General features: G+C 43.2%; 3 protein-coding genes and 1 non-coding gene across 8 annotated transcripts; 2 read left to right on the top strand and 2 right to left on the bottom strand.

The window, feature by feature from the left end:
- The first annotated feature begins 69 nt into the window (after nt 1–69).
- znf687b (zinc finger protein 687b) lies at nt 70–13,774 on the top strand. 4 transcript variants are annotated; one of them, XM_040019927.1, is made up of 10 exons: nt 70–193; nt 829–3,180; nt 4,015–4,280; nt 4,380–4,564; nt 8,245–8,421; nt 8,529–8,691; nt 9,006–9,359; nt 9,598–9,698; nt 11,636–11,723; nt 11,804–13,774. In XM_040019927.1, the coding sequence occupies exons 2-10, from the start codon at nt 843–845 to the stop codon at nt 12,404–12,406; spliced, it is 4,275 nt and encodes a 1,424-aa protein (XP_039875861.1). In that variant the 5' UTR covers nt 70–193; nt 829–842; the 3' UTR covers nt 12,407–13,774. The 4 variants fall into 4 exon arrangements, with proteins under 4 accessions (XP_039875861.1, XP_039875857.1, XP_039875858.1 ...); XM_040019923.1 differs by having other exon boundaries at nt 71–193; nt 3,982–4,280; XM_040019924.1 differs by lacking the exon at nt 70–193 and adding an exon at nt 222–695 and having other exon boundaries at nt 3,982–4,280.
- On the top strand, nt 8,736–8,870 carry LOC120727299. Its single transcript, XR_005694484.1, has one exon. It is a non-coding gene; the product is annotated as a small nucleolar RNA SNORA13 (small nucleolar RNA).
- Nucleotides 13,775–14,660: 886 nt separating the features above from the next.
- On the bottom strand, nt 14,661–19,021 carry aqp10b (aquaporin 10b). The gene is given in 7 exon segments (XM_040019959.1): nt 14,661–15,421; nt 15,516–15,733; nt 15,992–16,110; nt 16,326–16,463; nt 17,989–18,115; nt 18,784–18,952; nt 18,954–19,021. Coding segments are annotated over 7 exon segments (1,014 nt in total). The 5' UTR covers nt 18,995–19,021; the 3' UTR covers nt 14,661–15,219.
- A 1,733-nt stretch (nt 19,022–20,754) lies between these two features.
- On the bottom strand, nt 20,755–23,022 carry hax1 (HCLS1 associated protein X-1). 2 transcript variants are annotated; one of them, XM_040019955.1, is made up of 7 exons: nt 22,825–23,022; nt 22,298–22,548; nt 21,830–22,029; nt 21,684–21,738; nt 21,454–21,587; nt 21,224–21,359; nt 20,755–21,149 (listed from the first exon to the last, which is right to left on the bottom strand). In XM_040019955.1, exons 1-7 carry the CDS (start codon nt 22,887–22,889, stop codon nt 21,076–21,078), a joined length of 915 nt encoding a protein of 304 aa, XP_039875889.1. In that variant the 5' UTR covers nt 22,890–23,022; the 3' UTR covers nt 20,755–21,075. The 2 variants fall into 2 exon arrangements, with proteins under 2 accessions (XP_039875889.1, XP_039875890.1); XM_040019956.1 differs by having other exon boundaries at nt 21,239–21,359; nt 22,825–23,020.
- Nucleotides 23,023–24,028: the final 1,006 nt, after the last annotated feature.

Here is a 24,028-nt window from a genome sequence, read left to right as displayed (position 1 = left end):
CACTCCTGCAGCCCCATCAGCATTTAAAAAGCGGTAATTCCCAGCAGAAATAAACATACGTGTCGCTCGCAGCATCCTCCCGTGCATTTTTCCAGCGCTATCACAGGCTGATAGGATGTGCTGGGTCATGTGACGGGAAGCGCAGCATTTTCAGCTGAAAGCGAGCTAGGATAGTCGGGAATCGCACATCCAGGTAAACAAATCAAAAAATACATGAAATATTAAAGGAAAATCCCCATCCCGGCCACCGTTTTCTGTGATTTCGTCGAGCCTGCTGTCACCTGGTGGCCGCTGCTGTCACACCAAACCTCAGCGAAGCGCTCTGTTGCCTTTTAAATGGCGAACGCTAGCTCGTTAGCTAAATGACCCCTCTCTCTCTATCTGTCTCTCTCCGTCTTGGCTGGAGCTCAGCGGCCAGCTAGCCAGCCTCAAGTGTAGTAGCTCAAAAATAACCGTGGTCGCTGCTACAAAAACGCTCTCTCGGTGGTACCGCCTCTTCAATGGTCACTATTGCAAGCCCCTGCATGCGGTAAAAGCACGATGGAGTGACGAGTGTTTCCCATTCATAGTGGAATATTTTTGAACCTGCCACCGGAGAGAGCGGTTTGGGGAGCAGAAGCGCCGCCGCTAGCGTGCTAGCTGGCTAATGCAGCATCCGAGCTAGCTAGCGAGTGGAGCCTGTTTGTGTATCACAGGGAGGTGCATGTCTGTTGTTTCAGGTTATCATGGAAATATAAACACAATATAACTGTCATTTTATAGTAAAGTTTTTGCATGTAGGGTTATGTAGTAGGATGTAGAGTCATGCTTTGTGTCTTGTTTTTACAGGAGGTAATCCCGGTATGGGGGACATGAAGACCCCAGATTTTGATGACCTGTTGGCAGCGTTTGACATTCCTGACATAGATGCCAAAGAGGCCATCCAGTCTGCCCCAGATGAGGCAGAGGGACCGCACGGAGCTGCAGGTGCACCTCTGGGGAAGCCAGAAAGCGTTGGGTCATCCATGAGAGCGCCAAGCCCCGCGGACCCCCAGGCAGACACCTCAATCGTGAGTGTGATTGTGAAGAATAAAGTGCGTATCGAGACGGTGGATGGAGGGGAGGTAGATGCAGACCAGGACACTATTGATGTGATCACAGGGGTGGATGTGGGCCCTAGACTTGGCGCGTGCGCTCCTGGATTGGCTGAATCTGAAGCTCTCAACCACAATGGTTTTGGGACTTCTGGCGTCTCCACGCCGCTTCCACTCAGCCAGGCTCAGCCTAATGGTGCACCATGGTCGGTAAATACACCCAAAGTGTCTTCAGAATCAGCAGGAGCTAGTACGGCCAAGTCTCACAAGCAGGGTGGTAACATTTTCAACAGACTTAAACCACTTGTGGCACAGGGGTCTGGAGATCCTGTGGGTCGAGCCCGAAAGATGCAGCTGCTACAGCAGCAGCACCAGCAGCAGCAGCAGCAGGATACGGGCCAAGAGAGAGCAGACGGCGTGAAAGCTTCATTACCTTCATCTTCGTCTCTGTCAGCTGGGTCCCCTCCTCTGGGTGCTGGTGGGCCCGTGGGACTAGCCTCGCCTTTCTTTCCACCTTCCAAGCCCCTGCTTTCAACTCCACCTTCTGCACCCTCATCACACCCTCTACGCTCATCGCAGCCTTTTAACGGAGCTCCCAAGGGTGGTCCTGCTGAATTTCAACACCAGCAGGTGGAGGAGGAAGATTCTGACCCCGATTTGGGAAGCCCCCTGGTAATCCAGGAGAGCCCGGACTCTCCGACTTGCACTCAGCTGAGCCGACGTTATAAGTCTGACTCAGTCTCGGCACAGCCCTCATCCTCTACTGCATCTCAGCCCAAACCTGGGGACACTCCTTCAGGGGCATCTTTGACTTCATCAGCTCCCCCGTCAGGCTCAACAGAGAGTCCCCAGGTGGAGGACAGGCATCCAGAACACGTGATCGAAGAGAGAGACTCACCAGAGAGTCCTGAACCTGAGATGCCAAAATCAACGGCTCAAGTCACAACTAAAAGGTGCTCCAGCCCTGCAGTGGCCTCCACCCCACCTCCTTCTGAACTGCGGGAACCTAAAGAGGAGGAGGAAGAGATGGAGGTGGGAAACGGCATAGACAGGGTTGTTGATGGTAAAGCTGACAAGGGAGAAAACACGAAAACGGGTGAGGAAAATATGGAGGTGGACGATGGTAAAACTAAACCCGTGTCCACTGACGCGGGGGACACAGGTGATGCAACACCTGCTGCTTCTGGAACACCATCCAGACCCCTCAAAGTCAGAATCAAAACTATTAAAACCTCCACAGGTGGAATCACCAGAACCGTGACACGGGTGGCGCCTAAAGGTGGTGCTGCAGGGAAAGGTGTGGACCCTAAAGCTCAAGCTGGGGAACGTAAGGTTTTAGGAAACAAGGCCCAAAAACCTGAGTCTTCCCCTGGTCACATGACAGCACCTTCGCAGAAAGTAAGTGCTCTAAATGCTCTGCCTGTGTCTACACTCGCAGCCAGCAGCGTCATGCTAGCTGCCGCCACAAAGGTCCAAAACAAAATGGCTGCGTCTGACAAGGCCAAGGTTTCTGCCACCGCTGTAAGCATCACTAAATCGGCCGCCTTGCCTGTCACCCCCGTTGCAGCCTCCTCCCCGAAGTTCTCAGTTGCTGCGAGTGGGATCAGCGTACGTACGACCACTAACAAAACGGCAAATGGAGGAAGCGGCACCATCATAGGCAGCGGCCTCCAGCCGAACAAACCCGCCTCCATCGTCAACAGCACGGGGGCCGTCATCTCCCGGAGCCAGTCGAGCCTGGTGGAGGCTTTTAACAAAATTCTGAACAGTAAAAACCTTTTGCCGAGCTACAAGCCCGACCTCTCTGCTCTGCCGCCGCCCGAGTGGGGCCTTCCCCTCCCTGCAACAGGTTACCGCTGCCTGGAGTGCGGAGACGCGTTTGCGCTGGAGCGCAGCCTGGCACGACACTATGACAGACGATCACTCCGCATCGAAGTGACCTGCAACCATTGTGCAAAGAGGCTGGCCTTCTTCAATAAGTGCAGCCTGCTGCTGCATGCCAGAGAGCACAAGGAGCGAGGGCTGGTCATGCAGTGCTCGCACCTGGTCATGAGGCCTGTCACTGTGGAGCAGATGATTGGACAACAAGACATAACACCAATTGGTGGTAAGCAGAAGTGCAGCCAACACTTACTTTAATCATCAGTTAATCATATTTTATTTATCATTTAGTTGATATCATCTCAAAGAAAATTGTTCAAATTAATGGGGACCAATCAGACTCATCTTCTAGATCTATGAGAGTCGCTTTTCATGATTAACATTTTGAAACAATCCTTACTTATCTCATGCTGAGCCTGCAGCCAATCAGTTAATCTTCTGTCTAGAAGGAGCTCTTTTAGTTCTCCTCCCCGTAAGCCTACTTTCTGCTCATGCTCTCCCTCGTAAACAGGTTTGAAAAGCAGGCATGTCACATCCACAGCTGGGTACCTTAAATGACCATATTAGGGATATCTTCTCTCTTTGACATCATACAGAGCCACGAGTAGGAAAAAAAGCATCTGAAGCAAAGTGTTTAGAGCAGTCTGAACCTTTTGGCTGATAGATTACTCGCATATACACTGACCTCCATTATTTGAAGCCTTTTGCCGTGTGTAACCAGCACCACCACTGAAACAGGCAGAAAGTAAGAAAACTCGTAGTAGGTCCACTGGAAGTCCAGAGGTATTTTTCATTTGTTGATTTTTAAAAAATGAATAAACAACAAATATTAAAGAAAAAGGAGCTGTTTGTTACCTAACCATGATTCACTCATTGAAATATTAATCTCTTTATTTAAAAAAAAAATAAAGAAAAAATAAAGAAGCAAATGTATTTTGAACTAAAAACTATGTCATTCATGTGTAACTCATCCTCATTGACCGTTTTTCATTTATCTCCTCTTGTTTTTCACCTTTTGGCTGACCAGGCCTGCTCTCCTCTTCGTCCTCCTCTCCTCCAGTCTCCTCTCCTTCCTCCACACCCGGAGGCCCCAACATCTCTGCCAATTCCAGCCCAATGAAGGACACTTCATCTCCAGCAGCAGCAGCTCAGCCTCGATCCGTCCGCCGAGCACCTCAGGGCCCGCAAGCGCTGATGCCTCTGCCGTGCAAGAAGGCTGAAGGGCTGCAGTACAATAACTTCAAATGTCCGGAGTGCCAAACACAATTCTCTGGCAAAGCGGAGCTGGTCACCCACTTCCAGCAGATCAGAGCTGCGCCTAACTCAGTGAGTCTTGGGGATGAGTGAACAGTATGTTTCGTGCTGCTGGTTATGAAGTTGATGACTTTGTTTTGTTTCATTTTCCTTTTTTCTCCCCATTTTCAGACATGTACACAGTGCTCGCCTCCCATGATGCTCCCTAACTCGTGTGCCGTGTCCGCCCACCAGAGGATCCATAAACACAGAGCGCCTCATGTCTGTCCCGAGTGCGGTGGAATCGCACGGCAGGCCAGCTTCCAGACCCACCTGGACGAGGCCTGTTTGCACTTTGCCAGACGCATTGGCTACAGGTGTGGACACGCTGTCGAACATGGTTAACATATGACATGACCAATAGAGTAACTGGCAGTTCAAAAGGTATTTGAAAATCATGTCCACTTCTTCTGTGGGAGGCTTTTGATAATGGGCAGCTTAAATGTAGCTAAGAATTATTAAAATAAAATAATATAAACTGTAAAATCAGTCCCGTAATCAGTCTGTCTGATTCAAAGCAGATGTTTGGAGCAGTGACTAGCGGAAAAAGCTTCTGAAGCTACAACAGGAGTCTAAGAACGTCTTGCAATGAAGTGACAGCACTTTCCAACTTCTCACTCCCTATATTGAAACTTTGCGGATCTGCCAATCCGATCCCAGTGTTAAATTAATAAGATATATTTCTCACTGTGAGGAGTTGCAAAAAGAAAAGATTCATACAGTTCTATAATTTATTTTTACTGTCTTTTACCTGGCTTTTTAAGCACAGGCTACAATATTGTTAGGCCTGATGCTTTTATAAGGTGCATTACAGATGCATGTTATAGATAGATAACACGATGACAATATGTTGTGTATAATCCAACTATTTTGGATCTAAATGAGCTATTATTGTTGTGAAAGAAAAACAACAGCATGCTTTCATAAGCTTTTATAAGTGCAAAAGGACAAGAAAAAAACAGGCTATTTCAAGCGGTTGCTAGGTGGTTGCCAGGTGTTGTAAAGGTGTCATAATATTGCACGTATAGTTAAGCTTTTATTGATATAAATTGGATGGTATTGTTGTAAATTAAAATTATAACCAGGATTTTCTAAGGTGTTACAGAAGCAAAACACTGCAAGTGGGCATTTTAGTGGTTGCTAGGCAACATAATATGTGATATAGATAAGAACCTTCAGGCCGAAATAGACACCTTCATGCCAGTTTTGTTTTTTTTTTATTTAAGGGTAAATTGCAGACAGACAAATTAATGAGACAAAAAATTAAAATATTTATATTTTATGTACTGTGTTTTATTGCACGCGTTTCATTACAGCTCAACTGTATTGTACTCTTTGATGTCTTTGCTATCATATATAGCTTCACTCATTTCTCGTCTTGCTCTGCTCTCATTTTCACTCTGCGTGCACACAGAGTGGAGCAGATGATTAAAGGTGAAGCGCAGATATTTTGAATCAGTTTGATTTCAAGCTGTGATGTTACTATAGTGCAATAAAAGCTTTAGAAGTCAATGTGCAAAGCAACACAAAACAGAAAGTTGAAAGTGAAGAAGCTTTTTGGTTATTGTCTTTTAGCTAAGTCGCATACTGCTGCAAACAAAGGAAACGTATTTTGATATATATACACCGCACACCAAATTATTATGCAAATGATATTTTTCTCTGATTTTCCTAAATAGTCGATTCAAATGACAGTCAGTATAATTCAAATGTTACTCAACAAAACTCCCAATGAAAACAGTATGTTTTTCAAAAATATAAAACTTAAAATGCACTGTTCCAAATTATTACACACACAGTTTCAAAACATTTTATAGGTTGTAGAGAATTGAAAATGGTAATTTGTTTAATTTTGCAGCATTAGTCGATTAATTTTACTGAAATCAAAGCTATTTCAATCAAAAACATCTTAACAGGTCAAGTTACATATTAGCATAGGACCCTTTATTTGATAGCAGTTTTACAATTCTTGCATCCATGGAACTTGTGAGTTTTTGGAAAGTTTCTACTTGAATGTCTTCGCAGGATGTCAGAATAGCCTCTCAGAGCTGCTGTTTGGATGTGAACTGCCTCCCACCCTGATATTTTTTTTTTGCTTGAGGATGCTCCAAAGGTTCTCAATAGGATTGAGGTCAGGGAAGAATGGGGGCCACACCATGAGTTTCTCTCCTTTTATGGCTATAGCAGCCAATGATGCAGAGGTAGTCCTTGTAGCATGAGATGGTGCATTGCCTTGCATGAAGATGATTTTGTTGCAGAAGGTAGGGCTGCTCGATTATGGCAAAAATGATAATCACGATTATTTTCACTGAAATTGAGATCTCGATTATTTATTTAACAGTAACAATGTATTGAATAATGGCTTTAAAGATTGTCAAAAAATAATATAAAATAGTGTGCAAATACTGATAACATTGCAAATGTTTGCAATATAAAAAATAAATGAAAAATGTAAACATTAATGTTTAGTGAACTTCAAAATACTGCATAATATTTATGCATACAAATAACCAAATATCAAGGCAAGCTGTGTAGCCACACAATGCACAATTGCATCAGACTGACAGTGAGGTAAGTCAACTAAAGTTGCCGCTCCTTCATTGTTTGATTGTATGTCACTTTGTGATCGGTCTTCAGATGATTGAATAAATTTGTAGTGTTGCTCTGTGGTGCAGCTACGACACCGTAGCAAGGTTTACACACTATGTCTACTTGATCCACGTCTGACTCCGCGAACCCATAATGTTTCCACACCACTGAAGTCGTTTTAGCTCTCTTTTCAACCAACGGCATTCTTTCTTCAGCAGCCATTATCCTCTCCAAATAACTTCTGCTTAGCTTTCCGAGCTTCCCTCGGGTCCTCTTAATTGTTGTGACGCGTGTTTGAATCGCAGAGAGGTGCGCTCGTTTTACCACACGGAGCAGCGCGAGAGTAAAGCACGAGGAAGGTGCTAATAATCGGCTCAGTCATTTTTAATGATCGTTGAAAGCCCAGATCGTAATTTAGATTAAAATTCGATTAATTGAGCAGCCCTAGCAGAAGGCACAGTTCTTCTCTTTCTACCATGGAAGAAAGTGGTCAGTCAGAAATTCAACATACTTTGCAGAGGTCATTTTCACACTTTCAGGGACCCTAAAGAGGCCAACGAGCTCTCTCCCCGTGATTCCGGCTCAAAACATGACTCCACCACGTCCTTGCTGATGTTGCAGCCTTGTTGGAACATGGTGGCTGTCCAAGAACCATCCACCACTGCATCCATCTGGACCATCCAGGGTTGCACTCATCAGTGAACAGGACTGTTTGAAAATTAGTCTTCTTGTAGTTCTGGTCCCACTGCAGCCGTTTCTGCTTGTGAGTATTGGTTAGGGGTGGCCAAATATAAGGTTTATGCACAACTGCAAGTCTCTGGAGGATCCTACACCTCGATGTTCGCAGGGCTCCAGAGGCACCAGCAGCTTCAATTATCTGTTTGCTGCTTTGTAATGGCCTTTTCGCAGCTGTTCTCCTAATCTGATGTATTTGTCTGGCAGAAACCTTCATCATTGTGCTTTTATCTGCACGGACCCATGTGTGCTCTGACTCACCCACAAATCTCTTAACATTATGGTGATCACGCTTAAGTTTTTGTGAAATATCGAAGGTTTTCATTACGTGTCCAAGGCATTCAACTATTTCACGTTTTTCAGCAACAGAGATAATTTTTCCTTCCTATATTGCTTGAAAATGGTGGTCAGCTTAATAATGTGGAACATCCTTCTTTAGTAGTTTTTCCTTTAATTGGGCTCACCTGGCAAACTAATGATCATAGGTGTCCCAGATTGATTTCAATCATCCAAAGAGTCCTGAGACACAATTCCATTCATGGGTTTAATTGAAAAACAACGTATTTAATCTTTATGACACTTAAACACAATTTGCATAAACATTTGGAATATTTATTTATTTATTTTTTAATTTTATCCCTGTTATTGATTATTCTCATTATTCTTAACCAAGGTGCTCGAGCTGCCAGGTCGTGTTCGGAGGGTTAAACTCCATCAAGTCCCACATTCAGACTGCTCACTGCGAGGTCTTCCACAAGTGCCCGAGCTGCCCCATGGCCTTCAAGTCTTCCCCCAGCGCCCAGAGCCACATCAGCACCCAGCACCCAACGCTCACCGGAGGACAGGCCAAGTACGTGTGCTGCTTTTCAACGTTTCCACAGAGAAATATTTTCAGACTGTTTAGGAAAATTCTCTAAGTAGATCCCTAACCATTGAATTCTTCTTCTCCTTTTGCAGAATGATCTACAAATGTGTGATGTGTGATACAGTTTTTACCCAAAAACCTTTGCTGTACATGCATTTTGATACTCATTTAGCTAAGCAAAAAGTGCATGTGTTCAAGTGTCCTGACTGCACCAAGCTCTACGCCCAAAAAGGCTCCATGATGGAGCATATTAAGGTGGGTACATACAGAATGTCCCAGCACATGATGTGTTAGTCCTTTGCCTTTATGTGTTGCCCATTCGTTGCTTTCTACAATGAATGCGGCGTCAAATAAGGCAGACAGTAATTCTTGGATCGGCCTTAGCGAGGTACCCCTCCGGTGACCTCGTCCTAAGTTCTATACCAAGTACAAAAGTTTAGCAATAGAGACATTAGAACTTGTTTGTAGTTGAAATAATCGTATTTATTCAAAGAACAGATTCAAGATGGCGATTTTCTCTGTTTGCCTTTCTGTTCTCTTCTCATACAATTTCCTGTCATCCCGCTCAGACCGCTCACAGAGGCCCGTCCGCCAAACAGGAGTCTCAGACCGATGGCGCTAACCCCACCTCAGCTCCAGCCAACGCATCTGGTCCCTCTGGCCTCAAGTCAAAATCCTCTGGAAAGCCTGATAACTCTGATGGAGAGGACTGGGGTCGGGAGCAGGAGGAGGAGGAAGAAGAGGAAGAAGAGGACGATGACGATGATGCCGATGAGGACTACGAGGCTCCAGGGAGTCACTCCACTACCACAGGAGGCAGCAGTCATCCAAGCGCTCCAACCGAGTGGACCTGCCCTCAGTGTCAGAACACATTCACGGACAACGAAGACTATCTGAGTCACGTGAAGATGGAGCACGGCAAGGTGTGACAGATAATGTTGATCACAGGAAGGAAAGGAAGAGATGTTATTAACACAGAAGTGCACGAAATCTAGTTTCTGTTAGCTTAGCATATTGTGGATAGTGAAGTAGGGAAAGAGCCACTCCTTTTGGTAGGAAGACCAAGTTTCAGTATTTTTTTTTTTTTTTTTTTTTTTTTTTTTTTTTTTTTTTTTTTTAAATCTTCTCTCAATGTCTTTATGTGTGATGTTATCTCCAAAGTTTCCCTGTCGTATCTGTGGAGGCACATTCAGCACATCCTCCAGCCTGAGACGTCACGAGCGTGTCATTCATGAGGGCAACAAAAGAGTCTTCCATTGCCAGTGAGTAACTTACACTTTCAGTACAGACACTGTTTATGGGTAGCATATAGACACGAGTAAATCTCAAATATAAACCTACAGCAATTATAATTTGTATGATTAAATGTAATACACACTCACTGGCCACTTTATTAGGTACAGCCGTTCAAGTGCTTGGTAATGCTAATTAGCCAATGTCATGATGGCAACTCATTGCATTTAAAATGCAGACATGGTAAAGATGACCTGAGCATCTTCTACAATCAAGGTATTCAGAAGAGCATGTCTGAACATGCAGCATGTCAAAACTTGAAGCAGATGATCTACAGCAGCAGAAAACCACACCTGTCAGCTAAGAACTGGCAACTGACACTACAGTTCCCACCAAATCCTCACCAAAATTAGACAGTTAAAGATTAGAAAATTGTTGCCTGATTGTCGGCATAAAAGTATTGATCCTACATGCCTTTGGATCGGTGGTTCTGGCTGCTAATGGCGTGAGGGTGTGACACACTTGGACCTCTTGGTACCAACTGAGCATCATTTAAACATCACAGCCTACCTGAGTGTTGTTGCTGACCATATCCATCCCTTTATGACCGCATTGTCTTCTGATGGCTGCTTCCAGCAGGATTCATGTGCCATGTCATAAAACTCAAATCGTCTCAAACTGGTTTCTTTTTTCTCAAAGATATTTTTATTAAATTGAAGCAACAAAGAAAAACAGATACACACAGAATTGTTAAACAACAAGTAGCTTTAACAATGATTGATTGAACTGAAATAATAGAATGCAGATTAATGACACACTCACCTATCTTGTAATTGCTTTTATCAGTTTACCCCCTACCCATACCACTTAGTAGCCCCATCCCTCTGGCCAGGTAGGAAAAAAACCCCAAAAACAAACAAACAAAAAAACCCATCACAAATACAACAGGACAAAGCAGAAGAAAATAAAACAAACACACAAATAACTAAAAAAAAAAAAACAGGGGGGAGGATTTACTGAGTAATGCTGGAAGTCTGGTTCACAACCTGAAGGCTGGAAAAGTATTTCAGGAATTGCCCCCACACCTTGTAAAATTTACTGTTGTTATTACTAATCGCATAACGGTTCTTTTCAAGGTTCAGATAGTACACAAGGTCCCTCAGCCATTGAGCATGGTTGGGCAAAGGGGCGCCCGTCCATCTTAGTAGGATCGCACGTCTAGCTACAAGGGAGCGTGCAATGCTGTGACGAGGTCAGCCGTGCATCAGCCTCCCCAGTGGTGCCAAAAAGCGCAACTAATGGATTAAGATTCATGTGGTATCCAAGAAATAGGGACACGGTTTGAAATATATCTCTCCAGAATCCTTCAAGGCTAGGGCACGTCCAGAACATATGGATAAGGGAAGCCTCTGCACTCCCACACTTATCATAAGAGGGGTCCACATTCGGATACATGCGAGATAGCTTGACTTTGGAGAGATGGAACCTATGCACAACCTTAAATTGTAAAAGACAGTGGCGGGCACATAGGGATGTGGAATTAACTAACTCGAACTGGTTTCTTGAACATGACAATGAGTTCATTGTACACAGATGACCTCCATGGTCAGTCAATAGTTTTTATCCTGGAGCACCAATAGAGTAGCTTTGTATGATTCAAAGTTTAGGAATATCCTTATTTTCAATTCATCCGCTGTCTGAAACAACCCAGTTAAAGGTGTGTAATTTAAAGTCTTCTGATTGAAGCCAGTGCTTGTAAGGTGTGACCATAGATGGAAATCCATACCAAGCTGACATCAACTTGGCAGAAGTTTAAAAAAAGAATGGCACCATTACACTGCTTGTGCAGCAGAGGGCACTGAACACTTGATGCCTTTTTAAAATGTCTTCAGTGTAGATCATGGTCTTTTTTTTTTCTTTATCTGTTATCAGTCACTAATAGAGCTGCTTTATTATTACTCCTCAGATATTGTACAGAAGGCAAACGTACATTTGGCAGCCGGTTCTTAATGGACAAACACATTCGACTCCATCACAGAAACACAGATGGACAGGTGAGTAAAGGTTCTTGGGGCAGGCTCTGTTTGTGTATCGTCTCCACAGCTGCTTAGCCTCTGCTCTCCCTTGTTCTCAGGGTCCCCCTATGACCAGGAAGCGTGCAGCCACAGGGGGAGAAGGACCGGGGAGCTCCTCGGAGCAAGACGGTGAGGTCGGTCCTCCTGCGGCCAGAGCGGGAGACGAGGACGAAACCAACACAGAGGATGGCGGCGGTCCCGCAAAGAGAACCAGGGCGTCCATGGCGTCAACATCAGTGGGACCCAGTGAGGCAGAGGAGGAAGATAACGTTTTCCGCTGTGTCCCCTGCGGGTTCACTACAGAAGACGGGGCCGAGTTTCAGCGCCACATCCCCCAGCATCGGGGCGACACCGCCTCCTTCCAGTGCCTGCAGTGCGGAGTCTGCTTTGCATCGGCCGGCTCTCTCAGCAGACACCGTTTCATCACTCACCGAGTGCGGGACACCCAGAGCGACGCGGACCGCGGCACCCCCCGCGCCCAAGGCTCTCCAGATGGCTCTCCCGCCGCCGGTTCTCCTCAGGCACAGGGCGAGGACGGAGACGGAAACCTGGGCTGCAAGGTGTGCGGCCGGCGATTCGACAAGGCCACGGACCTCAACACCCACTTCAGGACCCACGGCATGGCCTTCCTCACGGCACACAAGACGGACAAGCCCCAGTAGAAGAGGGGGGCGGGGTCGACTGAAGCTGACGGATAATCTCCCGAGGGGTCACGGCTGAGGAGGGCGATACTGTAGAATATGAATGTTGATGAAACACAGCTGCTCCTGTGCAGTCGTCGTATTCTTCTTTTCTTTTCTTTTTTAAGCCACCACAAACAGTTTCCCTCTGTGGCACCTCTTCTGTGCGATTGTATCTGCATGTTTGATCACTTAAAATGAACTCGTCACCTGTGATGGACTCTTGTGTGGACCATTCCCCCCCAGAGTAAAGCATTTATACTGTATATCAGCCATACTGTGTCCATTTCGAGCACTCACTCTTCACCGACTGTAGCCACCTGCCTGTTTGTTACTGTAGCACATACGTAGATACATAGCACCTCCCACTGTACTCCTCACAGCTGTACTGCAGATATTTTGTACTTCACATCGTTTTTCATGTCCTCGTTTTTTTTGTTTGTTTGTTTGTTTTTGTTTTTCTGGCAATTAGATCAGTTTTACCAGCCTGTGGGAGCTGGAAAAACTCATCGTGCCGAGACATCCTGAAGCATGAAGGGGATCGTTTGTGGGCACGGGGAATTTGACACTGAGTTTTATGTTGCTATAATATTTATTTATATGAAACACATTACTGCTGTTGGTGTATGTGAGTCGATTGCATCAAATGTTACAAGACATGGTGTGATTTACCTGCAACAGAGACATGAGATGAGAATCTCTGGAGGCATTTCATTAGGAGGCGAGGTTACTGGAGGTGGTAACCCGTGTAGTGTGACTAATGTGTGATGTTGTTACTCGTTAAGCTAGAAGAAGAGAGGTAAGGCTTCCTGTCAGTAGTATACGTGTACGAGTTTTGCCATGTAAATACATATAATTACACTAAAAGAAATGGTTCTGGTTTTAGTAACTTGCTATGATAATGTGAATACGTATAGTATTTGTACTTGTACTGTTCCCTTTTTTTCAAAACAATTTGAAGTCCAAAAGAAAACAAGAATCCCCTCTCAGAGTTAGCTATACATTGTAATTACAAAGCAGAGGGAGAACGTGGGGGTCGTGTTGTCTTAATGTGTTTGAAAACAAATGTTTATCTTTTTTTTCTCTTTTTTTTTTTTTTTTTTTAAATCAACAGTGCTTGCTGTACTCACATTTCTTTTATATGTTTAAAAAACAGCCTTCACTGTCACTTTATTGGAGGCCTATGAGTGGATTTCTTTGGTTTTCTGTTTGTATCTTTTTATATGTCATATCATATTTATATAGCTCAGTAGTGGAAACTTTCATGTCATTTTCTTTTCCATGGTCGTGGTCTGCTTGCTGAAATGCCATACACTTTTGTGCTGTTTCAAAATAAATGTGTAAAAGAGACGACCGGCTCGTGTCGCGGATTCATCTGCAGAGGTCAGCATCGGGCTCAGTGCGATGCTTTTCTGTTTGCACACTTGGTTGGTTTGAATCCTCTAAAAATTCCCTGAGAAAAGCAAATCTTAGTGTTCAGCTGGTCAGATGAGCTGACATTTGGAAAGATTTGGTGACTGATTATGTAGTTTAGAAGCAGACCAGGTAATTTTCACGAGAAACAATCAGCCAAATGTTGTTATATAATAATTAATCTTATCCCTTGCAGCTACAGTCAGTCATAAAAAAGCAAGTTTTCACAAGACTGCAAACCTGGGTCCAACTTTACTACTTCCATAGGAATTGGTGTGGAAGTGCGAGCACCTCTATAAACACAATGCGGATTTCTTCCCAGGAGGGAACGTCTCGGGAAATTCACACTAAGGTCAGACTGTGCAATGCTCACAGAAGCTGCAAAAAACCCTGTAAGCTACATCTCAGACTGTAAAGGCCTCAGTTAGCATATTAAGGTTCAAGATGGCAAAATTAGAAAAAGACTGAAGCTGCATCTGAACAAACCACAGGACTTGTTCCTTTGGACAAAAACACTTTATGTCAACTATGAAGCACGGTGGTGGAGGGGTGACGATTTGGTCATATTGCGGTCATTGAGCTGACCATGAACTCCTGATACCAAAGTACAGTCATGTGTGAGTCCAACAGCTAAAGCTTTGCCATGCCCAAAACTCCAGAGCTTAGCGTGAATGAAATACTGTGGTGAGAGCTTTGGAGCTTTTTCGTGCGTCTGTTCATGTGCTGCAGGGAGCGCTCAGAATACTGGAAACACTGGAGAGTTTGTCCAGCATAGATTTGCTACACATGTTCTATTAAAAAGGTTGCATATAGGACTACATATAGATAGACTCGTATATTCCATTGGTCAATATTAGCAAATCATTAAGGCACTAAGTGACTGGACATCATGCTCATTTTGTGATGTTTACTCAGTATTATGCAAACATTTGCCAGTTGGCACTAAATACAAAGGCAAACATGAGGCTAATGGGGATATCATTTTTTTTTTGCAGGAGGTTGGCTTTCACTCATTTGACTTGACAGTAACGCTAAATGAAAAGTGAACCAATAACCTGAGTATCTGGCGAAATGTCAATGTTTGTAAAAACATCTGTAACAATAGATATTAAGATATTTTCTGAATAACTCAAAGGCCGTTTGAACTAAAGCAACTGTCTTATGGCAGTCTGTCTAATTTGTGGAAGAAACTATAACCAGGAAACTAAAGTTTACTTGTAGGTGTTGGTGCAATTATGCCTCAAAATAAGTTGGAGGCAATCAGAAGCTGCCTGTTTGGATCAATCATTTATCTCTACATAGATAATTTCAGTTACTATCACAGCTTAAAAAGCATTTACCACACACAGACAGTGTTGTTTCTCTTTTACACGATTTAATCATTAAGTTGGCTTTTCAAGGTCCGCTTCCACCCCCTCCAGCTCAACACCCATCTTGTCACTTCTATCCTCCGGACACGAGGCCTGGGATTGGGACTGCTCTGAAGGATGGTGGACTTCAACCATCAGCTCGTAGATCAGTGTTCCCAGAAGCGCTCCAACACAAGGAGCCACTATGGGCACCCACCACCAGCTACTTCCGGCCCTGCAAAAATAGACAGCATGTTTGCTTTAAGACAGTCAACAATGTGAGGAAATAAGATGGGAATTAGCAGAGCATCCGGAGTGAAACCACTAACTTGAAAACATCCGCCCCCCAACCGGCAATGTAGGTGAACAACCGAGGTCCAAAATCTCTTGCCGGGTTGAGTGCATATCCGCTGTTTGAGCCCATTGAGATGCCAATGACCAGCACTGCTGCTCCCACTAAGACAGGCTGAAGATAATGAGGGATGGAGCTGTTCCTCTGGTCCCCGAGAGCCAGGACGCACAGCAGCAGAGCGGCCGTGCCGATCACCTGGATGCCATGGAAGTAGTTAGAGATATGCAGGAAGGAACAGTATGATTTTATCTGATGGAAAAACAGCGTTTCCTGGCTGGGTCAAGGCAAGTTACTCCATTTATCAATGTGGAGCTAAGTTTCAGGAAATAGCCTGGTATATTTTGGTGATATAACTATACAGGTTCACACGACTATTGAGCAGTTATACCATCTTTATCTGTCAGCCTGATAACGATTAATGATCCTTAACTAATAAGAACAACAAGGGCTGACCTGGTCCACGATACCTCCCCACACACTCAGGTAGTCAGCGGGGTAAGTGGAGAATATGCCTGCTGTGGCTGTGGGACCCGTCACCGTCAGATCGCCTCCACTGTACGCCTGGATGGCGTCTGCAAACATCTCATCGCGCACGCATCATCAAACAGACACAAAACACAGTTTATTGTTCAGAGCCGCGACGTTTCCAGAACACAAATGATGTTACAACATGAGATGACATATAGAGCGAGAGCTTATCAAACGACATGATTTATTTGATTTGAAAAGCCTCAATTGATGATTATCAACTCCCTTGCTGTACCTGGGCTCACTGTTAAACACTCACCGTAGTACTGCAGAGCAACTGTAGCCGCAGCCAGAAAGGCTCCCAACACTTGGAAGAAGATGTAGAAAGGCAGTTTCACCCATGAGTGGCGGCCCAAAACACACAAGCTCAGAGACACAGCGGGGTTTAAATGAGCACCTTAAAAAGAAATCACAGTTATGACATGCAAATCGGTTTATAACTATTATGTAAGGTGTTTTTTTCTGCATTTTTGGTTAGTATAATATTAATGGCGGTTCCAAACAACACATCAAAGAGTTCATTTCCAGGTATTATGATCTAAACTGGGATTCAGACAAAACTGTTGATCAGGGTAAGACTTGTCACCAGGTGTGGAGTCAAGTGTGGCCAACACAACAATCAACACGCTTGTTCTTGTTAGAGATCTGCATACATATTAATTTAACCACTTCTTTTTCAGTTTCTCAGTGGCTGATGTTCCTTTACAGACATGTTAACAGTCTTATGAGGTTTATCAGCAATTAAAAAGGAATGTTCTAGTTTCTTATAATTAAATAAGAGTTACCTAAAAAAAAAGATACCCCCTCCCAGCCTACCCTAAGCCTGGTGTTACAGGAAGTTTCTTCCTAAAAACATCACCAAGTGCTTCCTCATCGGGGGCTGTCTAATCGTTGGAAATTCTCTCTCATATTGCAGGGTCTTTATCTTACACCATTAAAGTGATGTGACTGTTGTAAACTGGTGGTTTACTGTATAAAAACACAACTCTGACTTCAGATTAAGAACAGATTGTCTGGCTCCGTCAGTGCTCGTCACAGTGAAAAGTAAAGTTCATTAACTCACACTAACAGTTTACATACACAGTCAGTGGCACCGACCTGGATTTTAAGCACAATCCACAAATTTTCAATAGGATTGAGGTCAGAGCTTTGGGAACGCCATTCCAGAAGTGTAATGTTAGCTTGTTCATCTAGCCAATGATTTAGCAGCTAGATGTTAGCAGCACAACAACCTCAGACCATGATGCTACCACCACCATGTTTGACAGTTGGCACAAAGTTCTTAAGTTTGAAAGGCTCGCGTTTACTCCTTCAAATATACTCTTTGTCATTGTGGCCGTATAGCTCAATCTTGTCTTGTGTTACCATCAAACTTTTCTCCAGATGGTATTTGGTTTTGGTTTTGGAGCAGGGCCTTATTTCTTTGTCAGCATTCTCTCTGTCCATTGCGACTTGAAACTCACTTCTTAATAATTTCTACTTGTTTAGAAATGTCTCAAGAGATGTTCCCATTGTAAATCTACAATTTTCCTTCTTAGATTTTCACTGAATTCCTTGGACTTTCCCATTGTTCAGTCCACTGAGTGCTGTCAATTAAATCTCCTTCATGCTGGTAATGAAAAACTACCAAACTGTATTGATTCATGATCACTAGCAAGAAGTTAAAAGGTTCTGGCCTTGTCAAGTTAAAAACCCCTCAGCACTGCTTATTAAAAGATTTAAGTCAGTGTGTGTATATATTTGAACCTGTGTGGATTAAAGAAAATCAGTAAAGATGTATGCTGTACAATCATTCCACCCTGGAAAAAGAACAGTGCAAAGAAATAATTCCCCAAATTACCATGACATTAATGGCAAAGATTAGTGTATGTAAACTTCTAATCACAGTTCTGCATACCCAGTAACTTCGTTCAGTCCCTTACCCGATACTCCACGAGACATGAAGACCCCAAATGTTACTCCCAGAGCAAAACCCAGATTAATTGAGAGGTACTGGCCCTTTTTGTCTTCAGTTGTGACCACTTGGGCAACAGAGCCACATCCAAACAGCTGCAATTACATGAAATGAAGAGAAGTATTAGCAGTCGAATATATACACGAGTGTACCCAATCAAAACAGTGGATAATGATCCAAACTCTCAAAATCTTTCTGGCACATCCAACTTCAGAACCTCCCCAAATTAATTTTCTGATTAATCCACAATAGCAGCATTTTATCTTGCTTATATTCATTCAACATACGTCCAGTTTGAATGTTTTCACCATGCAGTACAGTAGAGACATCATGTTCTGACACACTTGGTGCAATATCCTTTTTTATTATTTAACTAAAGAGCTGCTTTATGATTTGTGCTGTAAATGTTCATTGCCCCAGATAGTCATTAGAGATAAAACAACAGCACTGCAGTCAAAGGAATATCACCTTTGGAAATCACTAACAAGAGAGTCCAATTTTACCCCCCCTCCCCTGCAGTCCCTGTCACCCTCTGTCCGTTTCATTCAGGCCAAAGTCCTTAGTTATACACCGTGCAGATTTATGAGGTGCTCTAAACAAACCAGCAGGGCATTTTACAGGAAACTCACTGACTGACACACTTCATGTTGAGTTTACTGGCTGAACTGAGGGAACTTTATTTGTTTTTTTTAGTTCTACTAAGTTCCTACACAGCTAACTATATCTTAAATGTATGAAAAAAGAAGAAGAAAAGGACACTTACAATCAGGACGTAGACGCCGAGACATTCGGCCATGCACTCCCTGATCAGCTGGTTTCTGATCTGACATTTCTTCAGCAGCCTCTCCATCCCCGAGCTTTCCTCTGCACACTCTGGGAGCAGGTGTGTTTTCAGAGCCGGGCAGGTGTCATCGGGTGGATCTGACCCGCAGAACTGCACCGTCTGCCTGGCTGAGCAGAGTTTGCTCTTTCATGCTGGAGGTGGAGGCTACGTCACACACTTTATGGAATTGCTGACGTGATTATGAGTGTGTGTGGACTCAGGACATCTTAATCACAGCATGCGCGATGAAAAACAGTCCGTGCACCAAAAGCTCGATAGTGGCTCAGTGGAGGGTTTCCTCATTTGATTGGCACTGGATCTGATTGTTCCCGTTTGATCGGAAAAGAAATTTAAGATATTAACTCTGTTGTGTTACGTCCACTGCTGTATTTCTCAACATGGATCATTAGTATTCCCACAGGATGAAAACCATTACAAAACATAAAAACAATTAAACATGTCAAAAGATGATCAGATTGAAATGCACTTCTATATAAACAGACTGGATTGTGTTCTCACCCCACCCAACAAAGGACATTTGTGAGAGGGGCTCTGGTTTTTGTAGTGGTTTCCAGATACGGTTCACAGATCACAGGGGATCTGTGGACAAAGGGCAGCAAAAGGACCTCACATCATTGATAACATGATACAAGATGAAGCTCTGCTTGGTTAAGCCAAAATTTAAACTTCATTTTAACCCATTAAAAATGACTACCTCATAAAAGTTGTTGTCGCGCAATATATATCCTCTATTTATCCAGGAAAAAGACTCATTGAGGTTAAAATCTCTTTTTCTGACAAATATAACACATAAAATAAAAAGAGTACAACTTATATTTAAGTGAATGCAAACATCCATGTAGTATCAGATCACATAAATTCTGCATCTGCATCACAATAGTTTGATTATGATATATATGAAGCCAACTTCCACAGGAAAGATCCCGTTATCCTCGCTCCTCTTAATAACTGAGCACAGCAGCAAGACCTCGCACATCAAAGAGTATCCAGCACCTTTTAATGTTGATTAAACGTAAATTAATATCCTGTAAACATAGAAACTGAAAACCTGACACATTCATTTGCAGAGCAGAAGGAAAAGTTTTATGTGGAATCAGCTGATTAGGATGGACCAATGAGAAAAGGTTTTATAAACCCTCGTAAACACAGTTAAACAGAGGACGACTTGATCGGCTTGGAAGAATTTGAATTCATGTCAAAACCCTTTTAGACTCAAAAATGAACATTTGTTTGTTCATGTGTCTCTTCCAAGGTTATTGGAACTAAAACTATGCAGAGCTAAAAACTAACTAAATGTTTGGTTTCCCATCATTCCGCTCGAGGTATTTTCTATGCAGCACAAAATACTGACTTTTACACCGCTCTTCACAAAATGTCGCAACCAATCCCCAAATTATTTCTTAAAGTAGAAAAAACCCCAGCTTATCAGTGTTTCAACTTCTATTCTTTCACTGGTTTTCTTAATTCTTTGCCCACTGTCACTGTGATTTAACCCTCGTATACAATGTGTGTTTGAAAGAAAATCATTTATTTCATTTGTTTACATATGCATCAATTTTCAATATAAAGTTAGTTGCTTTATGTGTTGTTTTATTCTGTGTGATTAGAAAAAAGACAAACTATTGTCATTTGTTTTGCCAGTCCATTTTTCCTCTTGATTAAAATTGTGACCCTGTAGAGCCTGAACCATGAAATATTTGCCAGAAAATGAAGCATTTATGGAACTTGGTGTCAAATTTTAAAAAATTATATGAATTTTAAATTGTATCATATTTGATACATCCAGCATTTTTTTAAGTTCTGCTTAAAAGTATATTGTGCAGTTTTGTTTTTTGATCATGTAAAATCTGAAGACTGTTACTAACAAAAATATGAGCCAAACAACTTTGCACATATATTAAGAGTCTTTATTTAATTCTTCACTCACTCACATCCACACAGGCTTGTCTACAGGACAATACAAAAATAAAATATGGAAACGTGAATTGTTCAGCGTCTCATGCGTCTCAGTGTGTCACCATCAATAGCTTTCAGGATCTGCAGCTTCGATCCTGCATGATCAATTTGGACTTCCAGTTTCATCTTAAATGAGCCAGCGAGAATTTATCCAACATATTCGTTTTGGCAAAGGAAGACCGTGAAACTATTTGTCCATACATTGGTATGTAATATAAATATGCCAGCTCACATCTCTAATAACTCCTTCACATTTTATTTAAAGCCTCCAAAGAACCTGGAGAATAATGAGCCATCATCCCGCAAGTCTGAGAAGCGGTGGGGATCACCTGGAAGAAAAGCAAAAATAAATACATGATTTTTTTTGTGTGTGTGTCAGATAAACAATTCAAAGAACACACACTGGAGACAGGCTGACCTTGCAGCACGGGTCCATTCGAATGATCTGGTCCCCCAGAAATCCCAGAACCTCCCGAGCGAGTCACCGTGGTCTCCTCGTTGCCTTGGCCGTCTCTTACCGTACGCCTCTCCTCTACACTCTGACACACGCAAACGAAATGCTCATCAAAACGGAGACAAAACTATTAAAAGAATCACTATGAACGTATTATTACAGAATCAAGAAACACTCACCCCATCAGGCTTCACCACCTTAGTGACAGTGACAGACTGAAAGAAAGACCGAGTTCTGGGCTGGTTGGGTGCCTGACCAGCAGGTGGCGTCAGAAGCTGATCCAAGCCATCAGAGGACACAGCCGAGTCCAGATCTTGGGAGGATCAGGATGGGAATAGAAAATAAATTTGACACAATCTAAAAGAGCTTCCACTAAATTATCAAATAAAATGTAAATATCACCACCCACCTCTGTCACCTTTGTGCTCCTCCTGTGGAGTTTTGTGTCTCCAAATATCATTAAACTTTTAAACACACAATACAAAAATCTCAGTTAATATACAACCGCTTGTGTCGCAACAGAAACAAAGAAGGAGGAGTGAATATCTCCTTTACCCTGGAAAAAGGGGTCCGGCCATGAAATTCAGGTGACTCATAAGAAGGTCTGTGATCACCTCGGGGCTCTCTGGATCGTTGTTGTGTGTCGCTGTCAGGATATTTGAGCATAAAGTCTCTCAGAGGGTTTCCACTGGAGCTTCCTCGTCCTCTCTCTGCTCTGTCCTGAGACGGTGGTGGTGGCATGATGTGGGGAACATCTAAAACACAAAGAGGGCAAAAGAGCAAACAGGTTAAACACAGAGGAGAGGAACATGTCGAGTTGTGGTAAGAATTTGAGTCTTCATGGGCATGGATGTTATGGTTAACTTTGCGATTTTAATTATTTCTTTTTCCAGGGTGAAAGAATTGTACACCATACATCTTTACTGACACTTTTTATACTTTTGTTTGTTTGTTTGTTTGTTTTGTTACATTTCGTTAAAAACAAGCAACATGAAAACGGGGCTCGTGGGTCTGTTTTCATACCAAAGCGTCCAGACTCTGGATGTCCCTCCCAACGACCCAGCTGGGAGAATATCTCCTCCATCTCCCTGAGGACGTGGCCAAACATCGGGGGGTCCTGAATCCGCATCCCGTCCGGGCCAAAACTGAAGCCAAACCTCCAGGCGCTGTCAAATGGGTCCTGCTGCTCCCCACTGAACCCATCATAGTGGAATCCATCTTCATCATCTTCATCTTCATCGTCGTCATGAGTCATGGCATCGAAGAAAGGGTCCCTGATAGACGAAATAACACAAATGTACAAACTTTGAAATCTCCCTTTGGTTTAGAAACTGCGTTACAACATGCCACCAGCAAACAGACCTCAAAGTACTCAATCGTATTAACTCCGTGAGCATAAATAGCACCAAAATCTAGCTGAAGGACCCCTGTGGTTTTCCTGGCAGAAAACACTAATCTTGTCCCTGACATAGCTGCACGCAGAGAAAGTGTACTAAGTTCAGCTAGCGTAGCCAAGTGTACAGCTACGTACTCCGACGCCATAAACTCACCTCCGGCCACGATAATGGCCTCCGGGTACCCCGAAGAACCCGCGAAATAAATCAAAAACACTCATTTAACTGCAGCTTTGGTGGACACTTAAACCATAACTTAAAATGTGCAAGCAACGGACACCAACTAGAGAAACTAGCCAAGAAGTACTACAGCTGTCAACAGTGTCGTAAAGCGTTCTAGACGATTTATCATGACGCAATCTGTCGTGATGTTACTTTACCGTAAATAATAGATAAAACGGGCACTCGAAATAAAAGCGCACTGTTGAGATTCAGGTAACAGTACGACCAACCACCTTGAACGGTACACCAGAATTAGACCACTACAGTTTGCATGGAGTCAACAAAAATGGACAACAGAAGATTGTATAAAAGTTGCCTTTCTGATAAGTCTCCATTTCAACTGCATATTTGGATGGTAGGGTGAGAATTTGGTATTGACAACAGAAAGCTTGGAACCATTTTATATCAGTGGTTCAGGCTGCTGCTGGTGGTTGGCACACTTTGGTCCCCTTAGTACAATTTAAACACAGCCTTCTTGAGTATTGCTGCTTCCAACCGGATAACAGGCCAAGTCACACAGCTCATGCACCTTAAACTGGCTTCTTGAACATGACAATGAGTTTTTAAAATCAGCCTCCACGGTCGCCAGATCTCAATCCGATGGAGCACCTTTGGGATCCAGTGGAACATCATGGAGGTGCAGCATGGATATCTTCTGCAGCTGTGTGATGCTATCATGTCAAAGGGGACCAAAATCTCTGAGGAATGTTTCCAGTGCCATGAAAAAAAAATTAAGCAGTTATGAAGCCCCCCTTCATAACAGTACAATCTGCTGCTAGCAAGGCGTAACTGGTAAGTGTATATGGGTCATATATATCTCATGAAATCAGAGTATAATACAATTATGCCAAATTGGATCAGAGCTCATTTAGAGAGAACATTTACAGCTTTTAGTATTTGTTTTTTTTTTTTATTTTTATTTCTGATGCTCCAATACAGAAGCTTTGCATGATTCAGAGTTTAAGAAATCCAATTTCTGCTACGTCTCACTTCATCCAGTGGCGGAAATGACCCTTTTCAAGCCCACTCATTGAGAGCCCAATGTCTTCTGACTGGCTGCAACTGACTTGGCTTCTAAAAACATAAGCTAGTGCTTGCAAGGTGTAATCACATATTGGGAAGAAAAAAAAAAAAAAAA

Source organism: Simochromis diagramma, unplaced genomic scaffold (genome assembly GCF_900408965.1).
Source record: "Simochromis diagramma unplaced genomic scaffold, fSimDia1.1 OVJJ01000753.1, whole genome shotgun sequence".
NCBI lineage: Eukaryota > Metazoa > Chordata > Actinopteri > Cichliformes > Cichlidae > Simochromis > Simochromis diagramma.
This window is presented reverse-complemented; position numbering and strand designations above follow the sequence as displayed.

Excerpts from the sequence above, each read along its gene's own strand:
- hax1 (XM_040019955.1), bottom strand. The coding sequence starts at position 22,889 with ATGAGTGTTTTTGATTTATTTCGCGGGTTCTTCGGGGTACCCGGAGGC. Across the intron at positions 21,360-21,453 it reads AGGTGGTGAAGCCTGATGGG|AGTGTAGAGGAGAGGCGTAC; the intron begins GTGAGTGTTTCT and ends TGCGTGTGTCAG. Across the intron at positions 21,150-21,223 it reads GCAAGGTCAGCCTGTCTCCA|GTGATCCCCACCGCTTCTCA; the intron begins GTGTGTGTTCTT and ends CTTTTCTTCCAG.
- znf687b (XM_040019923.1), top strand. The coding sequence starts at position 843 with ATGGGGGACATGAAGACCCCAGATTTTGATGACCTGTTGGCAGCGTTT. Across the intron at positions 3,181-3,981 it reads AGACATAACACCAATTGGTG|GCCTGCTCTCCTCTTCGTCC; the intron begins GTAAGCAGAAGT and ends TTGGCTGACCAG. Across the intron at positions 9,360-9,597 it reads TGAAGATGGAGCACGGCAAG|TTTCCCTGTCGTATCTGTGG; the intron begins GTGTGACAGATA and ends TTATCTCCAAAG.